Source organism: Acipenser ruthenus, chromosome 5, assembly GCF_902713425.1.
Source record: "Acipenser ruthenus chromosome 5, fAciRut3.2 maternal haplotype, whole genome shotgun sequence".
Classification (NCBI taxonomy): Eukaryota; Metazoa; Chordata; class Actinopteri; order Acipenseriformes; family Acipenseridae; genus Acipenser; species Acipenser ruthenus.
The window spans coordinates 29,718,724-29,738,778 of record NC_081193.1 but is presented as its reverse complement, the minus strand read 5'-3'; the positions used below and the strand labels follow the sequence as shown (position 1 = coordinate 29,738,778).

Genomic DNA, 20,055 nt, shown 5'->3' with positions numbered 1-20,055 from the left:
TTTTTGTTAGAGTTCAGAGGCGCTGAAATTGTTTGTTTTGTATTTTCTAATGATGTTTACATTTTATATTATGGGGCAACGAGTTGTTTTGATCAAATGACATTAGTTCAACAACGAACATCTCCACAAAGTGAACAATGCGTTGATGTAATCAATCACATAAACAATACCATTGTAAAAATGATTCTGTAAACAATTCACTGCACTTAATTACTGATCCCAATTTAGTTTAATATACATTGTATATGCAAAATGTGTATTTGTTTTTACAAATCAAAATTATCCAGTCAACGTAAAAACTACAAACAACAAATCCAATCAGTTCAAATAAGAAACTATACATTTAACATTAGAGCTTCCGTTTGACACCGCCCTATATAAAGGCGAAAGGGGCGGCGAATTTCCATTTCAGATTAATACGAACAAGATCTACGTGAACAATAGCTGTCCATCTCTAAGAGAATGCAATGGCTGAGTCTGAGGTTTCGGGAAAGGTGTTTCAACTAAAAGAGCTTCTAAATGAAACCACGGAGTCTAAGAAGGTACGCGTTGTATTTTACACTCCCATCCCCCAAGAACGTAGTATTTAACACCAGAAGAAATCCCACCGTCCCTTAATTTTATATGCCAGTACAGGTGCTCTTTAAACAAGAGTGCACCTATGCATTGTAAACGCCAGTCCTGCTTTATTATTTTGTTAATTTTGGTGGTGGTTCTTTAACAATTTTCTCTGTGAGTCATAGTTTACGCATGGCACCTTTTTTTTTTTTTTTTTTTTTTTTTTTTTTAAATACCACTACCTCAAGAATCATAAAAAGTAATATTACGCACAACTGATCAGCTGCTTGGTTAACACACACACACACACGAAAATGTATATGCAAACTTTCAGTGTATATTAGGGTTACATTCTAAACAGATTTAGGGCCCTAGTTTGAAGCAAAATACGTTTTCAGTGAGGAATAAAGTTGCTAGTTTTTGTTATTTTTTTACTGTTGTGCTGTTCCTATTTGCCATTAAACTAATGACATATAGTACATTTGTAACGGTGTTTTAAGTGGCTATGCCTGTATGCTGATCTAAAAACCTTCAATCCATACCTATAAAACAGATATTCAAATACTCAGGAACAGAAGTTCTATTCAAACGTTGACCTTCTAATAGTTCATTTTCAATTGAAAAAACAATGCATGTAAAACTTAATTATAAAACATGGCCATGGGGGCTGTTGGAATTCTCAGAATAGGTTGCTTTACAATACATTTTTCTTTAATTTGATTTAGCAGTTCCACCATATCTCTGTGCCTGTTGTGTGGAAGTGGGTAATCATGAACCTGTTGAAATGTCATTATGGGATGCAATGGGAAGCAGTTTTTAACCTATTGCAATTTATTTTAAGATGTATTCTACAATATTTTTGTTATAGAGCATGCTTTGTTATAATTGTTGTTATGGTCTTTTATTATATGGTTATTGCTTCTTTAAGTAAGGTTGATAGTTCTTTAGCGCCACCTACTGTGTTGTACTGACTCTGTTGAAATGAGACCTTTACGTTGGGTGTATCCGGAGTGAAAGCGGGTTAACTAGCAGGCTAACCTGACCCTATGATGTGTGTTACAGATTGGAACTGGGGAACGAGCAATGTATGGTCTGAAGAATTTGACTACTAAAATACATAAAAGCTCTGTTTGTACCCACAGTTCATGTCTGGACTCCCTGTACTGCCTTCTGATCTAGATTAACATGACACCAGCCTGCCCAACATACAATGATTTCAGCAGCCCTGGGGGAAAATGTTAAGCTGTACCACAGTAATGTTCAGTTTTACATAGTTTAGACTTTTATACTCTTGATCAGAATGGTCATCACTTTGTCAGTATAAAGCGTTTTGTTTTTTATTTATAATACTCCTAAACAACCACTTTTTAATATTGCTCATAACATGTATGTTTGTTTAAGCCATTGTGTGACACTAACTGAGACTAATACAGGTGTTCTTTGAGTGACAATAGAATGTGCATATGTTAATCGCAGCGTTAGGAACTGACATTCTGAACTGTTTGACTTTAAGGTGTCAACATACCCACTCAGTAGTGAAATGACACTTCAGCCTTTTTTGTTTTGTGGTAAGAACAGACTGGCCAGACAGGTGCTGGCTTTTCCTTCAAACTGCTCACTGCATCTGTTCTGCAAGGACTACATTAGAGAGCAGACACCAAGTAAAACAGATAGATAGAATTACCAGTACATTTATGGTTGTCTGAAGATGTATTTCTTATACAATATTAATATGAATTGGTTACCTGTCCTGCATGTTCATCAATTAGTGACTGACTATTTGAATTGATAATATATATGAGAGTAACAGTAGTGCTGGACTGCAGCGGTCAGTCCTTTCAATAAATTATTAGTTCTCTATCCAACTTCCTCATGCAAGACATTAGTTGAAAGTATGGAGTCGCTTTAGGCTGCTACACCCGGATGCATTTTTAAGCTCTTCTGTATTCTGCTTTTAATGAAAATGAGTGTATTAAAAATAATTTAACATTAATTTAACTGAATTAATTTAACGTTAATTTAACTGAATCCTGACCAGAATTGATTTTAATCCTTCATTCTAACACTCCACTTACAAAGAATCTTATCTAGTGTGTAGCTGTCACTTTGTGGCCTTCTAAAGCCATTTACAATCAAGTAGTTGCATGAGTTGGTTTGTCAGACGAATTGTACAAAAGGTGTTCGGCTTTTCTGTGTGAGACTGCCTTGTAATTTGAAGCCATGAAGAAGTTGTGATATGTTGCAACTCTCCTCCTCCTGCTGCTGTTGGTGCTCAGGCTTGACACTATAAGCCAGTGCCTGCTAGTGAGGTCAGCTAATTCTTTTTACAGCTGTGGTAGCTACTGACATTTACATTGCCCATTTATAGTACATGCTAAATGGAGTAGCTCAACCTTTGGTATCCCCATACATAGCTTCTGATCTCAGTGCAGACTCAGCCATTTTGCTGTTTCTAGGCAACTAAGGGGGGATTCCCATATTGGGAGTTTTAGGCAATCCATTTTTGAACCACATTTTTGTGCTATACTTGGAGGTTTTATGAGGTCTAGATATGGTTTAGCAAAAAAATAAATAAAATGGAAATTTCAAATACCTTAATCATTTCTACTTTTTTATTTTTTTTATTGACCAATGCTTGAGGATACATGTTTAATTGTTAAATAAGTGTGTTATCCAATTGTATAATATTTAACATTAGATAGAAAAGCTTGCATGTTTTGTTAGCAATATGTAAAATACATGGCCCAGGCAGCTGTGTTCTTTAAAACGTTTGCCAATGTTTGTTTTGGCCACTTCAGGTTAGAATAAGAATTAAATCTGTATTGAATTTCAATTCACCTGTTGGCTTTCTTCTGAGATATCTGTTCACACATTTTATGTTTTAAAAACACTGATGCGACTGCAGGACTTGAAGATAACACTGGACATCCTAGCGGTAAGAGATCAAGTTAAGGGTCGTGGAAGTGGACTTGCCTTCAGTATTTTAGACTTTAAGATGTTTAACTTCTAGTTGCCTCCCCATGGTAATACACTGTGCTGTTTGAGCCCAGAATCGTTGGATAGGAGTAACGGAAATTAAATGGGGGGGGGGGGGGGGGAGGAAATTTTTTTGACCAATGGACAAGACCTAGAAGAAAAGGCGTCAACTTCATTGAGGTATTAGAGGAGTCCTACTTCAATCTATTAGCATGAGTAACTATCTCTGAAATTACCAACAGCCCTGTATATTGCCAAAAAAAAAAAACTGTACAAAAAGTTTATCCTAAAATAATGTGCTGTTGATGGATAAAGTAACAATTTGTACCCCAACATTTTGTTGGATTCTCCACAGGAAACTGGGATTGGAAAAACTGTTAATGGTTTTCGAAAGCATGAAATCGCAGGTGATGTAGCCAAAGCATTAGTTAACCAGTGGAAAAAGTTGGTTCCCAAGGAAACTAGCAGGTAACTATTTAATACACAACTATTATCTAAAATGCCCCACTTTGTTTATTTGTTTTTTTGTTTGTTTGTTTTAGATTTAGATTTGTCATACTGTAGATTGGTCTATGTAGGTGTATGCAGTGAAATATTCAGTTCAATATGGGTGTTTTTAAAGTATCAAGCATTTTTCCTTTTTTTAGCAAGGCAAGATAGCGATTATAATTATGGTACTGTGTAAAGCACATATCTGATAATTGGCCACCTTGACTGTTCCAGTTCTAGCCTTGTACAGGATGACCACACTCCAGAAAAACAAGAAAGTGCCAAGAAAAAAAAAAGATTTTCAAAAAGAAAAGAATAATTCCAGTAACATATCTGAGAAAAGGCATTCCACAGGACAGGATAAAAGGGGGTTAGCAAAATCTGAATCTGGGCCCAAACAAATGTCCAAAGCTGATGGCCATCGAGAGAGTGCTGTTAAGACAAAAGCCCTGGATGACCGAGCTTCTGAAGGTCATAAACATAAAGAATGGCATCTTAGTAGTGTAAAAAATTGCCCCACAGATGGAAACACTGAAGAAACAAACAGTGATCTTGAAGACTGTAGTGACAAAGCCTTCTCAATCTACCAAGGCACCCCATAATTCCCCACTGGAAAAAAGGCGCCCAATCATGTAGACAAAGAGAAGTATGATCACAAGCGGAACAAGGAGTCTCCCTCGTTCAACTCGATAACAGAGAAAACTTATAGTAGTGCTAAAAGCTTAATTAAAAAGTCAACAAAAGTTACAAATGGTGATCATGTAAAATGTGATGGGAAAAGTACTCGGTCGACAGAGAAACGATCATCTACTTCAGTTAAACTGGAAATGGACAACAAGAAAGCAAAACTGACAAAGAGCATAAAGTCTGTGGAGTTCATGGATGTGAAAGATAAGAGTGGTGATAGTGACTTTGGGGAGCCAACCATGTCCTTTGAAACCTACCTGAACTATGACCTGGCACCCGCCTCCAAAAAAAGAAAAAAGCCTTCCGAAATTCAAAAGCTGACCAAGAAACATAAAAAGCATGACAGTAAAGCTGAATCCTTAGGAAAAAAGGTTTCCGAGAAAGAACAGATCACCACAGAGAAAAAGGAATTAAAATCTGAGGATTCTCCTAAAAAGGTATTTAAAAAAGAAAATACTCCATCTTATTTTTGTAGCTAATTTAGCACGTCTAAAGCACTTTTTATAGCAAGTAAACTACCTAACTTCCATGTATACATTATCAAGTTGTTTTTGTTTTATTTTTCCAAGTAATAAAAAATAAAGTTTCGAGTTTAAAATTTTTTTTTGAGAAGTTATTTATATTAGCTGCTTTGTTTTCTACACATTATTGCTGCATAATTTAACTCTGTGCCCACAGATGAAATCTGGTTCAATAATGGATCTATTAAATGTTCCATTGCCATCGTTTCTGCCAGATTGTTTCTTATTCCCTTCTCCTTGCATAGAGAAGAAAAGTAAGTACTGTAAATGAGATTTAAGGGGGTTAGCATGTTTTTGTTCGTGGACATGTGAAAATTAAGTATACCAATGTTTTTAAAAGAATTCAGAATTGATGCATGGTTTGACAGTCAAATTAGTTTATTTAAGCCAAAAGTAAAGGCCATCTCGTTCCATTAATGTACTAAAATGGTTTGTTCACCACCGTTTTTGAACATCGCAGTAATTTAGTATAACTTTTTTTTTTTTTTTTTTTTTTTTCTTTTCTTGATTCTCAGAACAAGCAGAGGTCCCCAATACTTCCTTTGAAGACGCCACTGGGTTTACAGGGCAGAGACTGAACTCCAAGATGCAGGTTTATTCTGGTGCCAAGACTGTGGTCCTTCCGGTTATGATGACACTTTATCAACAGTGCATACGTGCGCTTCAGAACAATATTGACTGTAAGTACAAACCCCCCCCCCCCTGCTTTCTGGGATTTTTTTTTAATATAATTTAGAAAGCAAGTTTACACTAATCGTAACAAGGTTGCAAGTTAAAGTCCTCTCTTACAGCTCTCTACGAGATTGGAGGAGTTCCATTTGAAATTCTAGAGCCTGTGCTTGAACACTGTACACCAGAACAGCTGTACAGAATTGAAGAATACAACCCGGTAAGATTTTACTGTCAAGAATGTATCTCTAGTCTTAAGATGTACCTTAAATTGTAAACAAAAAGGAATTGACTGTTGCTTGGCTCAAGTCAAAAGCGCCAAAAATAGTAAATCACTCAAAAAACACAGATATCAAATAGTCACAGAAAATGTGAACAAAAATACAGATCAAAGAATCATAAGTTTTCAGTATGAAACATGACAACACAGTGTCAAAATAAAAACATTACAAAGTTAGTATCGGGTATGACCTCCCTGAGCGTTAACATAATCCTGGCAGGGTTGTCGCATAGACCTGATCAGCCTCTGGATAGACTGCTGTGGGATGTTCTGCCACTCTTCCTGTGCAGCTGCAGCCAGCTGGTGAAGGTTGGCTGGTCGTGGTTGTCTCCTGTGGATGGCACAGCCGATTTTTGGTCCCACAGATGTTCTATTGGACTTGGGTCAGGAGTAAAAGAAAGCTGGCCACAGCAAGACCTCAACAGTGTTTTCTTGAAGTCGTGCAATTGTAATCCTAGCACTGTGTGGTCTTGCATTGTCCTGCTGCAAAATCGACACTTGAGGATTGGCTTGCAGGAATGGAAAAACTGTTGCCTCAAGGACTAAATCAATTTTTTGCTGAGCAGTAAGATTGCCCTCAATCTGCACCAAAGGCATTCTTGTGTTAAGAGATTCCTCCCAACATCGTCACACTTCCACAGTCCCACCGGTTGGCTTGAACAACGCAACAGTCAGCATAACGGTCCTGGACGGGTGTGGTGACCCTCTGCCTTCCAGGACGTGGCCTGTCCCTCACAGGGCTGGTTTCTCTGGACTAGTCTGCTGATTGTTGAAGCAGAACATTTCATTCTCCGGTTAACTTCTCTCGCAGACAAGGCCGCCTGTAAAACGAAGTGTTGCATTTTCATTGTGCATCAGTATATATATCTGATTGATAATGGAGGGGCATAGTGCACTAACCAGTCACCAACCTATTGAACTGATGTGGTTCTACGCTATTTAACATGCTTTTAACTACTAAGTAAACAATCATTGGAAAGCACTATAGTCATGGGGGTTGCTATTGCCTGCAGCAGCCTGCTATGTGCAATCAGTCTAATCGGGAACAGACTTTATAAGAGTGCCAGTTATTTGTGAATAAAATGGATATGGAGTGAGCTTGAGAGATAGATCTAGATATATATATATATATATATATATATATACTGTGTGTGTGTATATATATATATATATATATATATATATATATATATATATATATATACTGTGTGTGTGTGTGTATATATATATATATATATATATATATATATATATATATATATATATATATATATATATATATATATATATATATATATTTCTTTTTGTAATCCTATTAAAATAAAATTCACATGATTTATATTGGTAATGGAAATGAAGCACTTCAAACTAGTTACACAATTTGTCTTTCATTTTAAGGCTTATATTGGGGATACCGATCATTTGTGGATTAAACACTGTCAGAAGGAGTTCAAACATGAGAGGCCTCAAGAATACGAAGCATGGAGAGAAATGTATTTGAGGCTTTTTGAAGAAAGAGAAAACAAGTTTAAACTACTGTCAAAAAGCATAGCCTCTGCACACTCTGGAAAACCTAAAGGTCAGTATCAAGACATGCAGTAAACATGCCATCGTAGAATATTTCCTGTATTACCTTTTTGGTGGCTGACGCCGTTAAATTGTCTTTCTTCGGTGGATGCCATCACATGCCTTCCAAACATTCAGATAATGCAAAATAATTAAATTAAAAAATAACTGCCAGACACGGACAAAAACACATTCTCTGCATTGTGTAAATGTTCATTTCCAAAGAAATGTTTGATAGCTGTTAATTCTAGCCGTTTAATGTGCAGATGGTGGCACCAAACATACCAAGTGTCATTGGTAACATGGTTTAGAACAGTGGTGTGCAAACTTTATATGCCACACACCTACGTAGCATACATTACTGTCAACCATGTGTTTCCCTAGATTTAACCACCAAAAAGTTCAGATTTATCTAAATATTTAAGTGGTAAACACGTTCTTACAGCAGTGTGGAGTATTGGTTATGGCTCTGGACTCTTGACCGGAGGGTCAAGGGCTCAGTCCCAGGTGGGGGACATTGCTGCTGTACCCTTGAGCAAGGTACTTTTACCTAGATTGCTCCATTAAAAACCCAACTGTATAAATGGGTAATTGTATGTAAAATAATGTGGTATCTTGTAACAATTGTAAGTCGCCCTGGATAAGGGCGTCTGCTAATAAATAAATACAAGTTTTCAAAATTGTACTTTCAGTTACAATGTATAAATGTTGGAAACGCGTATCGTAAATGTAACATTAAGACCTATGAATCTTTTTGTAAACTTGGGAGTCAACATTTAGTTGACCACGTTAAATCTGTGTTTCCAACAAATAAATTGGTGAAACTAAATCCTTCTTTTACACTTGGCGAGTTAACAATTTAGCTAGCATTTTTCACAAATCTGTGAAATAATACGTGCAACTTAAATATATATATTTTTTTACACTTGATAATTCAACTTTTACGTAACAGATAAATCCTGAAAAACATTATCATTCAGCAATTAAATCTGAAAAAAAATCTGGGTTTTCACAAAATATCTTAAGCTATTTGAGCCCATTGAAGTGCTTGATTTGGTATTGTATGCTGCAGAGCGGCTGTTGCATCAGAGAGCCAATGTCTCAGTTTCCCCGCCTCCTCTGCATACTACAATGCCAAAAAATGTACACATTTCAAAACTTAATGTGTTTATTAACATTTATGTATTACGCTAAATCTGAACTTTATTGGTTAAATCTAGAGAAATGCACGATTTACATTCAATATGTGAAAAACACTGTTGAAATGTAAGTACATGGAAGCTGCCATTTCGGCTCTGTTCTCTGCAGTTTCACTGACTCTTGCCACTTCAAACATAATTTCTCTGGTTCTAGAAGTCCTAGAGTGATAGTCATTGGCTGTTTTGAAAGGTAGCAACTTGGACTAATTGCCGTCATTTATGTATTTTTTTATTTAAAATTTTCAATACTTAAATAAATATATTTTACTTACTGACTCTCCGTGCACCCCCTACTTTTGCGCACCACTGGTTTAGAATCCTCACCTGTCGTATGTCTTTCTACATCTTTAATTGGGATACTCTTTGTATTAATGTGCATAAAAAGCTTGAACACCAGTAGTTTTTGCATTTTATTCTAAATACTTATGTAGGTGGGAGGAGGTTGCAGTATGAATTGTTGGTGCATTTTAATGCAACACTATCATACTGCAATTAAATAAGTGCCACCTTCAAAATGAAGAGTACTGTACACAAGGATGTATAAATAGTCTGATGTATCTGACTCCCATGAACACATTCCACAATCTACCCTTCATAAACCTCCTATTAATAGATTTTCAAGTGGAGTTACCAGAGGTTGAAGTTGCTAGAAATACAATGTCTGTCTATTTTACCAGACCAAACAAATTAGGTTTATACTGTAACAACCTCTATGAACATGCATCCCAAGGCGCTGTGCAGGCTAACAAATTAGAAAGCTAGCTATGCAGAGTTTGTTGAAAGTGTGTTCAATCTAGATGTAACTGAATGTATCTTAATGCCTGGTAGAACCTGGCAGAAATTGAAAACCCTGGAACCATAGCTTTTTAATATTTCTTGGAGAGTACCAGATAATGCAGAAAGTAGGTCCTCGCCAGTGAGATTTTTGTGGTGTTAAATGTCTGTTAGGCAAGGTTGCCTAAACTCAAATAGACCATGTAATTGGTTCATAAGAAAGTTTACGAACGAGCATCTTGCTTGTTTTGGTTGTTGGTAGTAGTTCATGGTAGTACCTGCCTTGTGAATGATCCTTTTACAGTTTTTTTATTTTGTTTTTCCTGAAATGCAGGCAATCAAACATTTTATTTCAATTCACAACTCATACGCTCATTTTGTCATAAAGGGAGCACTAATGTTAACCTTTGTGTCAGGTTCAGTGGGCAGGAGCTAGGGCTGTTCTAATTTTTGGCTCCTGTCAATCATCATCTACTCCATATTTTAAAGTCTATTCACTTCTATCTCCCTTGCCAAGTGTTTTGCTTTTTGCATACACCGCAACCCGTTCTTTGCTCAAATTTAAAAAAATCTTAATTTTCAGCATGAACCAACTCCCTGACAACTCCGATTCAGACCAGGAAACCTCCCTGCTGGATTCTACTTGAAAACTCTCCTTCATTTTTACCGATGGAAATCTGTTACCTTCTCATTCCAACCTCTACCCAGCAACCAGACCTTCTGCCCCGGCACTACGGAGATCAAAGTTCCCCTGCCAGCAAGCCCAGCCTCCAGAGCAGCTATTTTAGAAGGATTGACTGCTTGCCAAACTCTTAAACCCTGCATGACAATATGAACATCCCGGCTGGAAGCAATCATATGGCGCTGTTCAATATTTACTGTACTTCCGTATCTGCTACACCCATGTTCTCTCCTTCTCGCAGGCGTGCTTTGGCAATCGTTCCTGCAGCTCCGCCTGCCCAGAGTCACAGGACAGGCAGCCGCCACCACCATACCTCTCCAGTAATGGTCGCCGCCTCCTCTCCCAGCACAGCAGTTCAGCAACCTGGAGATGCAATCGAAACAGATCCAATCCTTCAGCTTCAACAACATTTACGAGGACATGAAGTCCCTCATTCACCCCGTTTTCAATTGCTTCAGTTAGTGCATGACTCAACGATATGGACAAACGGGTTGCTTCCAACTCTGCAGCAATCGCCATTCCTCCAGGCTCTGCATTTGCCACTTCCGACCAGGCCGCAGTCTCTTCCAGTCCAGCACTTCTGGTCCCCGCAGCTGACGTCCCCACCTACAAACTGGCATCAGCTGCCCTCAATGGTCCACAGCAAGCTCCTGTTGTCAAAAATCACACTCTGGCTCCTCATATCAGGAGTCAGATCATTGAAGGCAAGGACATAAATCTAGTTTCAATTCTCATTGGAAATCCAACATCCACTGGCTGCTCAGGAACACCGATAAATACGGTCGTAACCTCTGTCTGCTCATCCAAGTTTTGCAGAAATCTCCATAATTGCAACTACTGTGGTGACACCCACTCTGTTTGCCCATCTGCCCCCAAGAAATGACGTTCAAAACTGCTCAGTTTCCACCCCAATAATCATCCCAGCTCTGATTTTGAAGCCCTCGAACATCACCCAGACCAGCTTTTCACAACCTACCTCAATGGTCTGCAGCAGATTTTCTACCGACCTGTCAAAAATCTCAGTATCATCGCATATTTGCAATAACTTGCACTCAGCAAACCTCGGACCCTCAATCAGTCAGCACTGTCGTTCAATCTGAGACACCATAAAGGGTTCATGGCAGGATTAGTCATAGCCATCCCCCCATTTCCCTGCTATCAGGATTAACCCCGTCAGCATTGCCACCCAGAAAATGTCAGGGAAGAAACACCTTATTGATCTCTCTGCACCCGGAGGCTGCTCTACAAGCCGCAGAAATTCACTCATACCTCACGACCAGTTTTCCTTGCAATACGTAAAGATTGCAGATCCCATCAGATCCATCAAAGCAGCAGTTCCTGGGTCCTGGTTGGCTAAAGCTGATATATTGGACGCATTCAAAGTTATGCCTATCCATCCCTCCCTCCGCCACCTATTTGGAATCTGCTGGAATGGAAACTTTTATATTTCGACACTCAACTCGCTTTCGGCTGCTGCAGCAACCTTAAGATATTAGACTCGAAGCCCTCTGCTGGTTACTATTCAACTCCTGCCGTGTTCCATTTTTGCTTCGCCTGCTCAACTTTCTCATTATCTCCCCTTCCTCGGACCCCCCAGCAGAAGCAATCACAAAGTTCAGAACACTATTTTCTGTACTCGGTGTCTGTGGGGGTTGAGTGTGTGGTGTGGTGTTGTGTGTGTGTGTGTTGTGTTTTTTTTTGTTTTTTTTTTAAATTTAAACTGGAATGGGCTTTCCCTATTTAATGAAAACTACATCTCAGCCACCCATTATTTTGTCCCTTTTTTTTTTACAGATGCATCATATCTAGGATTCAGGGGTTTCATGGGTGGTTCTCCAGCAGATGGCCTCCGGAAATTCAAAACCCTATCCATGCATCTCAAAGCTACAGCACTCTTGGAGCTACATCCGATCATAGAAGCCGCCTACCTCTGGGGTCCGTCAGTGTTCTAGGAAGTCAATCCTATTCTTCAGTGATAATCTACCCACAGTGCATATTATCAACAAAGGCTGTTCATCCTCCCCTCTCATCATGAGCTTACTGCACTGCCTTGTATGGATTTCAGTGTCTTATTTCATTATTCAATCATGCCATGTCGCTGGCATTCGTAGTAACGCTGCCCATGCCTTAGCTTGCCTCCAGATCATCAGATTCCACCGGCTGCTCCCAGCAGCAGCCCCAGTCCCATTGTAGGTCCCGCTATTCCAGCACCTGGTGTTCAATTGCACTCGGCTATATCCAAGCTCCTTCAATCTGCCAGAAACTACATGGCTTCAGCTCTTGCTCCATCCACAAGGTCATCTTACACCACAGGCGGGAACTGTGCTCAAAATCGGATTCTTCCTATTCCAATCAATCAATCAAGACTAGATCCTCACTTGCATCGCACATGCAAGGGACTCTCTCCATCTGGCTCCAGGCACAATTAAATCCTACATCAGTGGGATCCAGTATCACTATTGTTTTATTGCCAGTTTATTCCCCTATTTTGCTGTCTATTCCGGCAGTCCATCTGACACTGCGAGGAATCATCAAAAGCATCGCCCCAGCTTCCCCATCAAGGCTACCTATATCTGCGGACATTTTATTCACTCTAATACAAATCCTTCAAAATGGCCGATTTTCAATCCTTTCAGCAACCTACTCATGGAGACAATGTGTTTGACCGCTTTCTTTAGATTTCTCACAGTTCCATCAATTGCCAGCTTTCCCTCCATCGGCATCCGTTCCTGTGACATCTCGCTGGTTCAGATAAGGGGGGTTCTCATTGTGCAAGTCAGTGAGGACCCCCAGCCATACCTATTTTGCATGCGCTATTCCTTACCTCAAACAGAGACTCGGTTCTTTCTTCCTATTATCTGCTCTGGACTTATCGTAGTATGTGCTTAGTGCTCAATGTTCTAACTAACCTTTCTATTATTATTTGTCTTAGCTGATGCCCTTATCTATCTTCTACCTCTTTTCAGATTCCCGAGGGAGACTCTCTGCTCCCACCATGAGCAGCTCTCCAATAGCCAGGGTAACTACTCTTCTGTCCTTTTTTCATTTTCAGGTTTGCATCCGCTACCTATTCCATCCTCGGGATGCTGTGCAGAGTCTTGGAGGCCATGCCTCACCTCATCGAGCAAGACAACCCTTTTTCTATATGTTTTCTCTAGAGGGCTCTCCTCTACTAACCCAATCGACGATCTAACAAGCTATTCTTATAGCCCGGGCTCCCGCCCCGTGAACTGTATTGGCATAGAGAACATATAATTTTGTTTTGAAGTAATCCCTATTAAACTACCTTTTTGGCCAGCAGGTTGGCTGTTGTGTTGTGTATTGTATATAAAATCTAGTTCCTGTTATGATTCCAGGTGTATTTGGGCTTCCTATTACTTTTTTCCAGGTCGACAGGTGAAGCGAGCATTTATTCACACTGTAGTCAAACCTCCCAGAGATGTGCGTCGGAAACAGGAGATCTATAGGACTGCAGGCCCCACTGCCCAGCCTCATTCTGTTGATAAAATGAAGTAAGTTCTATAGCTAAAAATACTAGGAGGTAAAACCTATAAATACAAAGGTTTCAGCTAACAGTCCTTCAACTACTTTTTGGAGATTATAAAATGAACTACAATCAACTCTAAAAAATAGACTAAACCAATTTGAATGTGATTTTTGGAATGTCAATGTAATTATTCCTTTTCAGTGATCTACCTTGTTTTGGAGATGTTTCCCATTAGGCACAGAAAGCTTAAGGATATGTTACAGTTCACTTGAAGTACTGTGTTCTGTTTGTTTTCGTTCTACTCTATCAAACTTGGCAATTGGCAACTTTTTGTCTTCAATCCTATTCCATGACCGTATGCCATCTAAAATACAGTCTTCAACTCTATTCCCATTGTATTTGAGCATGGTTTACTATGTCTTAGCTGTGGTCTCTAGTAGAGAGAAGTGAAATCCAGTAAGGACAGGAATCAAATTTCATGATGCCAGGAAGTGGAAATTGGAACTTTTTTTTAAGCATATTTCTTCACTCCACATTTCTTCGTTGTAATATTAAGCAAGTGTTTATTTTTTTTTTTAAATCCATTATATGCTTTCAGTAGGCAGATGGCTACAGTATGAAATTTGAGCAACTTCTGCTGCCAACTGAACCCCCAGTTCAGTTTTATAAATCTTAGTGAATGCTCCTGTAGGCACACTAACCAGTTTGTGGAGTGACTGTGCCATATATCTTGTTCAACAAATGCAAGTCTAATTTCAAGAGTTGCTGTATCAAGAGAAGTATACCAGGAACAGCTATGGCATTTATTTTTCAAGTGTAAAGGCCCCAGAAAGCAAAGCAAGACTCTGCTCTTCTGATGTCCGGATGTGCACGTCCAGTGCTGGTCCTAGTCAAGATCCAAAGAAAATGGCTAAAAGTAAGACACAAGTCATTAGTCCTCAACCACTTTTGACACAATGTTTTTTTTATAAAACACATCAACCTGTATTTTCACAACAGTAATATTGCATATTAAACCACCTTTTGTGTGTGTTGTAGCAAGAAATAGTGGTCATGGTTGTAAATTGCTTTGTCAATTTTTAGTCAAAAGTTTACATACCCCATGGAAATTTTATAATTTCTAGAAATTTCTGAAACAGAATTATAGGAAACTTTTGCTAGAAAAGATTTTACTTTTGTGGATGAGGAAAAGGTTATAATAAATAAATAATTCCAGACCTATATTTCAGCAATTGTTTTGCAAAACTCTAGAAATGCTAATTCAAAGGTATTCATACCCAGACAAGGAAAATGAAATTAATATTTAGTTGAAGCACCTTTTAGCAATAATAACCTCCTTTTAAACAATTAGGATATTTGTCAATGAGCTTTTGGCATGATTCTTTAGTGATTTTTGTTTGACCATTCTTCAATGCAAAATTGTTCCAGTTCATTCAAATTCCGAGGACTTCTCTTGTGCACAGCCTTCTTCAACTCATACCAAAGATTCTCAATCAGATGTAGATCAGGACTTTGACTAGGCCATTCCAGAACCTTGATTTTATTCTTCAACTATTCTGAAGTAAATTGATGTGTGCTTTGGATCGTTGTGTTGGAACATCCAGTTGCGCTTTAAACCAAGTTTTGTAGCGGAGGGTTTCAGATTGGCCAACATCTTTTGGTATGATATGGAATCAATTTAACAATGTATTGGAACTAAATTTCGTGTGCCATTCGAGGGGGGGGGGGAAGCCCCATAGAAGGATATTACCACCTCCATGCTTGAGCACTATACCTACTGTCTTGTCTTTTTCCTTTGTACACCTCACAAGACTTTCTCCAAACGTAACGACTATCAGCGTGACCAAATAGCTTTTTTTTTTTTTTTTTTTGGTTTGTCACTCCACAAAACCTTTGACCAGAACTTGTATCAATCATTCAAATGCCATTTTGCAAACTTTAAGCGATTGTCCTTGCCCTGTGATCATTGAGACCTTCACCATGGAATACTCGACCTATGATTGAAATGGAAACACCAGTCCCACTTGCAGCCAATTCACTTTGAATATCTTTGGCTGTCAATTTCAGATTGTTATTAACCTTCCTCACAATTCTTCTACTTGTTCTTGGTGAAAGAACCTTCTTTCTTCCAGACTGAGGGAGCATTGTGACAGTACCATGAGTCTTGTATTCTTGATAATAGAAAGAATAATTGAAATTGTGATACTCCAAATGCTTGTAAATCTTCTTGTATCCTTCTCTAGCTTTACGACAAATGTTCCGCCTATGGTCTTCAGATAGGTAGGTAGGTCGGTCGGTCTGTCTGTCTGTCCCATGTTTTCTTATTGGTAATGACAGCAATCATCCTATGCCTAACTCTTATACTCTCCTAAGAATGTTCACCTACAGTCCAGCATTTTCTAGACTTTTCTAGAATTAGGTTCTGCATTATCGTATTGAAATTTCTAGCACCTTGTAGACAATACTATCATAGCATCAAAGGGTATGAATACTTCTGAATTAGCATTTTTTGAGTTTTGCCAATAATTGTAGACATCATATAATTTGAGAAATTTCTAGAAATTTTACATTTCCATTGGTATGTAAACTTTTGACTACAACTGTGTGTGTGTGTGTGTGTGTGTATATATTAATATTTTTTATATATATATATATATGTGTGTGTATGTATAATAGATATATACACACACATATATACATATACACACACATTGTGTGTGTGTGTGTGTGTATATGTATGTGTGTGTGTGTATATATATATATATATATATAAATACATACACACATATATACACACACACAATGTGTGTGTGTGTGTGTATATATGTGTGTGTATATATATGTATGTATATGTGTGTGTGTGTATATATATGTATATATATATATAATATATATATATGTATATGTGTGTATATCTATCTATCTATCTATCTATCTATCTATCTATCTATCTATCTACAGTGCCTTGCGAAAGTATTCGGCCCCCTTGAACTTTGCGACCTTTTGCCACATTTCAGGCTTCAAACATAAAGATATGAAACTGTAATTTTTTGTGAAGAATCAACAACAAGTGGGACACAATCATGAAGTGGAACGAAATTTATTGGATATTTCAAACTTTTTTAACAAATAAAAAACTGAAAAATTGGGCGTGCAAAATTATTCAGCCCCTTTACTTTCAGTGCAGCAAACTCTCTCCAGAAGTTCAGTGAGGATCTCTGAATGATCCAATGTTGACCTAAATGACTAATGATGATAAATAGAATCCACCTGTGTGTAATCAAGTCTCTGTATAAATGCACCTGCACTGTGATAGTCTCAGAGGTCTGTTTAAAGCGCAGAGAGCATCATGAAGAACAAGGAACACACCAGGCAGGTCCGAGATACTGTTGTGGAGAAGTTTAAAGCCGGATTTGGATACAAAAAGATTTCCCAAGCTTTAAACATCCCAAGGAGCACTGTGCAAGCGATAATATTGAAATGGAAGGAGTATCAGACCACTGCAAATCTACCAAGACCTGGCCGTCCCTCTAAACTTTCAGCTCATACAAGGAGAAGACTGATCAGAGATGCAGCCAAGAGGCCCATGATCACTCTGGATGAACTGCAGAGATCTACAGCTGAGGTGGGAGACTCTGTCCATAGGACAACAATCAGTCGTATACTGCACAAATCTGGCCTTTATGGAAGAGTGGCAAGAAGAAAGCCATTTCTTAAAGATATCCATAAAAAGTGTCGTTTACAGTTTGCCACAAGCCACCTGGGAGACACACCAAACATGTGGAAGAAGGTGCTCTGGTCAGATGAAACCAAAATCGAACTTTTTGGCAACAATGCAAAACGTTATGTTTGGCGTAAAAGCAACACAGCTCATCACCCTGAACACACCATCCCCACTGTCAAACATGGTGGTGGCAGCATCATGGTTTGGGCCTGCTTTTCTTCAGCAGGGACAGGGAAGATGGTTAAAATTGATGGGAAGATGGATGGAGCCAAATACAGGACCATTCTGGAAGAAAACCTGATGGAGTCTGCAAAAGACCTGAGACTGGGACGGAGATTTGTCTTCCAACAAGACAATGATCCAAAACATAAAGCAAAATCTACAATGGAATGGTTCACAAATAAACATATCCAGGTGTTAGAATGGCCAAGTCAAAGTCCAGACCTGAATCCAATCGAGAATCTGTGGAAAGAACTGAAAACTGCTGTTCACAAATGCTCTCCATCCAACCTCACTGAGCTCGAGCTGTTTTGCAAGGAGGAATGGGCAAAAATTTCAGTCTCTCGATGTGCAAAACTGATAGAGACATACCCCAAGCGACTTACAGCTGTAATCGCAGCAAAAGGTGGCGCTACAAAGTATTAACTTAAGGGGGCTGAATAATTTTGCACGCCCAATTTTTCAGTTTTTTATTTGTTAAAGTTTGAAATATCCAATAAATTTCGTTCCACTTCATGATTGTGTCCCACTTGTTGTTGATTCTTCACAAAAAATTACAGTTTCATATCTTTGTTTGAAGCCTGAAATGTGGCAAAAGGTCGCAAAGTTCAAGGGGGCCGAATACTTTCGCAAGGCACTGTATCTATCAGTGACTTCAAATACATAACCCTTAATTCTCAATTTTATGTATTGAACAAGGCCAAAGTCTATCAATTGACCAAACCAATGTAGAAAATCCACAGAGATTAAATTACCCTCTTCTGTTCTCGACTCACAGCTGCTTATGATATCCCTGTATCTGGCACACGTGATACTGCCACACGATTCAGTGGCTGCACATTTTGCACTTGATCATAAGCCCAGTAGATTGGGGCCCATGCTTTGGAAAAACAGGATGCTGGATACGTGAATCTCCATGTTGGTAGTTTTAACAATTGTATTAAGTATTTCCCCCCTTTTTCTCTCTTAGAAATTGCACCAATGATGGCAAAGTCATTAAAGATCTTCAAGAGCCGACTGGTACGAAGATAGATGCACTTTTGAATCGCTTTGTTTTGCTTAAGAAGGAACCATTATGATCTGAAAGTTTTATTTTTTTCCTAAAATGAGTAATACGTTAAAGGTATAATTATCAAGTTTAAACAATGGAATATAAAAGCACTTTATATGTGTGTGTATATACAGTAACTACTGTAAATGTAAAATAACACAGGCAAAAAGGGATTAAAATGTCTGAATGTGCTTAATTGTATTGATACATTTATTTCTTCAATCGGATTTAGATAGTCACCTTGACTAGACAATTCTAGAACCTTAATTTTATTCTTCTTTAGCCATTCTGAAGTAGATTTTGATGTGTGCTTTGGATCGTTGTTGTGTTGGAACGTCCAGTTGCACTTTAAACAAAGTTTTGTAGCGGAGGGTTTCGGATGATTGGCCAATATCTTTTGGTATGATATGGAATCCATTTTAACATGTATTGGAACAAAATCCCCTGTACCTTTAGAGGAAAAACAGCACCATAAAAGGATATTACTACCTCCATGCTTGAAAACAAATTCGTTTTTGAATCTGGGAAACATTTTATTTTGTTCAATTTAAATCCTGTGCTCTGTGTAGTAGAGCTTGGACCAGAGCGATCAATTTGACACAAACCACTATGAAGATCAACCACTGTAGGCTGTATTGTACCAATGACAACTCTCTTGGGCTGCTTTTTTTTTTTTCCTTTTTCCCCAGCGTTTTATTTTAAGAAGTTCCAGTTTTTTGAAGATGGCCAAAACTCAGTTCTTAATGGGGCTTTTTTATTTATATGTTAAACTGCACTGTGAACAGGGGTTGATGAACACAAAATAGGAAGTGGTCTCCAGGGGTTTCAGTGTTTTAAATCCTACAATCCGGGTCAAACCCTAGTTGTGCTATTGCCACCTAGTGTCATCACAGGAAATTCTCTTACTAAATCCTTTTCCGTTGAAACCTGTAAATGAATGGTCATGTTAAGTGTAGGGGACGTACCTATGTGTAGTTTTTATAGAGGTGGTTAAGAAGAGAAATCAAACCAGTTTATATGTTTACAACAAAATAGTGTTCATTTTATTTCTTTTAACAAGAGTATGTGGATTATAACTTCCCACTAAAACTAAAAGGGTTCTTTTTTGGTCCTTTTTAAATGATGCGTTGAGGACTGAAAGGATTATTTTAAATACTTTTATTTAACACTCTG

The 20,055-nt window shown here is 38.3% G+C and overlaps 1 protein-coding gene across 1 annotated transcript; it reads left to right on the top strand.

Annotated features, from left to right (window-relative positions):
• The first annotated feature begins 467 nt into the window (after positions 1-467).
• LOC117403186 (elongin-A-like) lies at positions 468-19,073 on the top strand. Its single transcript, XM_059024776.1, has 12 exons — positions 468-542; positions 3,416-3,493; positions 3,890-4,002; positions 4,258-4,333; positions 4,626-5,147; positions 5,389-5,485; positions 5,747-5,911; positions 6,023-6,120; positions 7,579-7,759; positions 13,790-13,913; positions 14,704-14,804; positions 18,802-19,073. The coding sequence occupies exons 1-12, from the start codon at positions 468-470 to the stop codon at positions 18,861-18,863; spliced, it is 1,692 nt and encodes a 563-aa protein (XP_058880759.1). The 3' UTR covers positions 18,864-19,073.
• Positions 19,074-20,055: the final 982 nt, after the last annotated feature.

Excerpts from the sequence above, each read along its gene's own strand:
- LOC117403186 (XM_059024776.1), top strand. The coding sequence starts at position 468 with ATGGCTGAGTCTGAGGTTTCGGGAAAGGTGTTTCAACTAAAAGAGCTT. Across the intron at positions 7,760-13,789 it reads ACACTCTGGAAAACCTAAAG|GTCGACAGGTGAAGCGAGCA; the intron begins GTCAGTATCAAG and ends ACTTTTTTCCAG. Across the intron at positions 14,805-18,801 it reads TCCAAAGAAAATGGCTAAAA|AAATTGCACCAATGATGGCA; the intron begins GTAAGACACAAG and ends TTTCTCTCTTAG.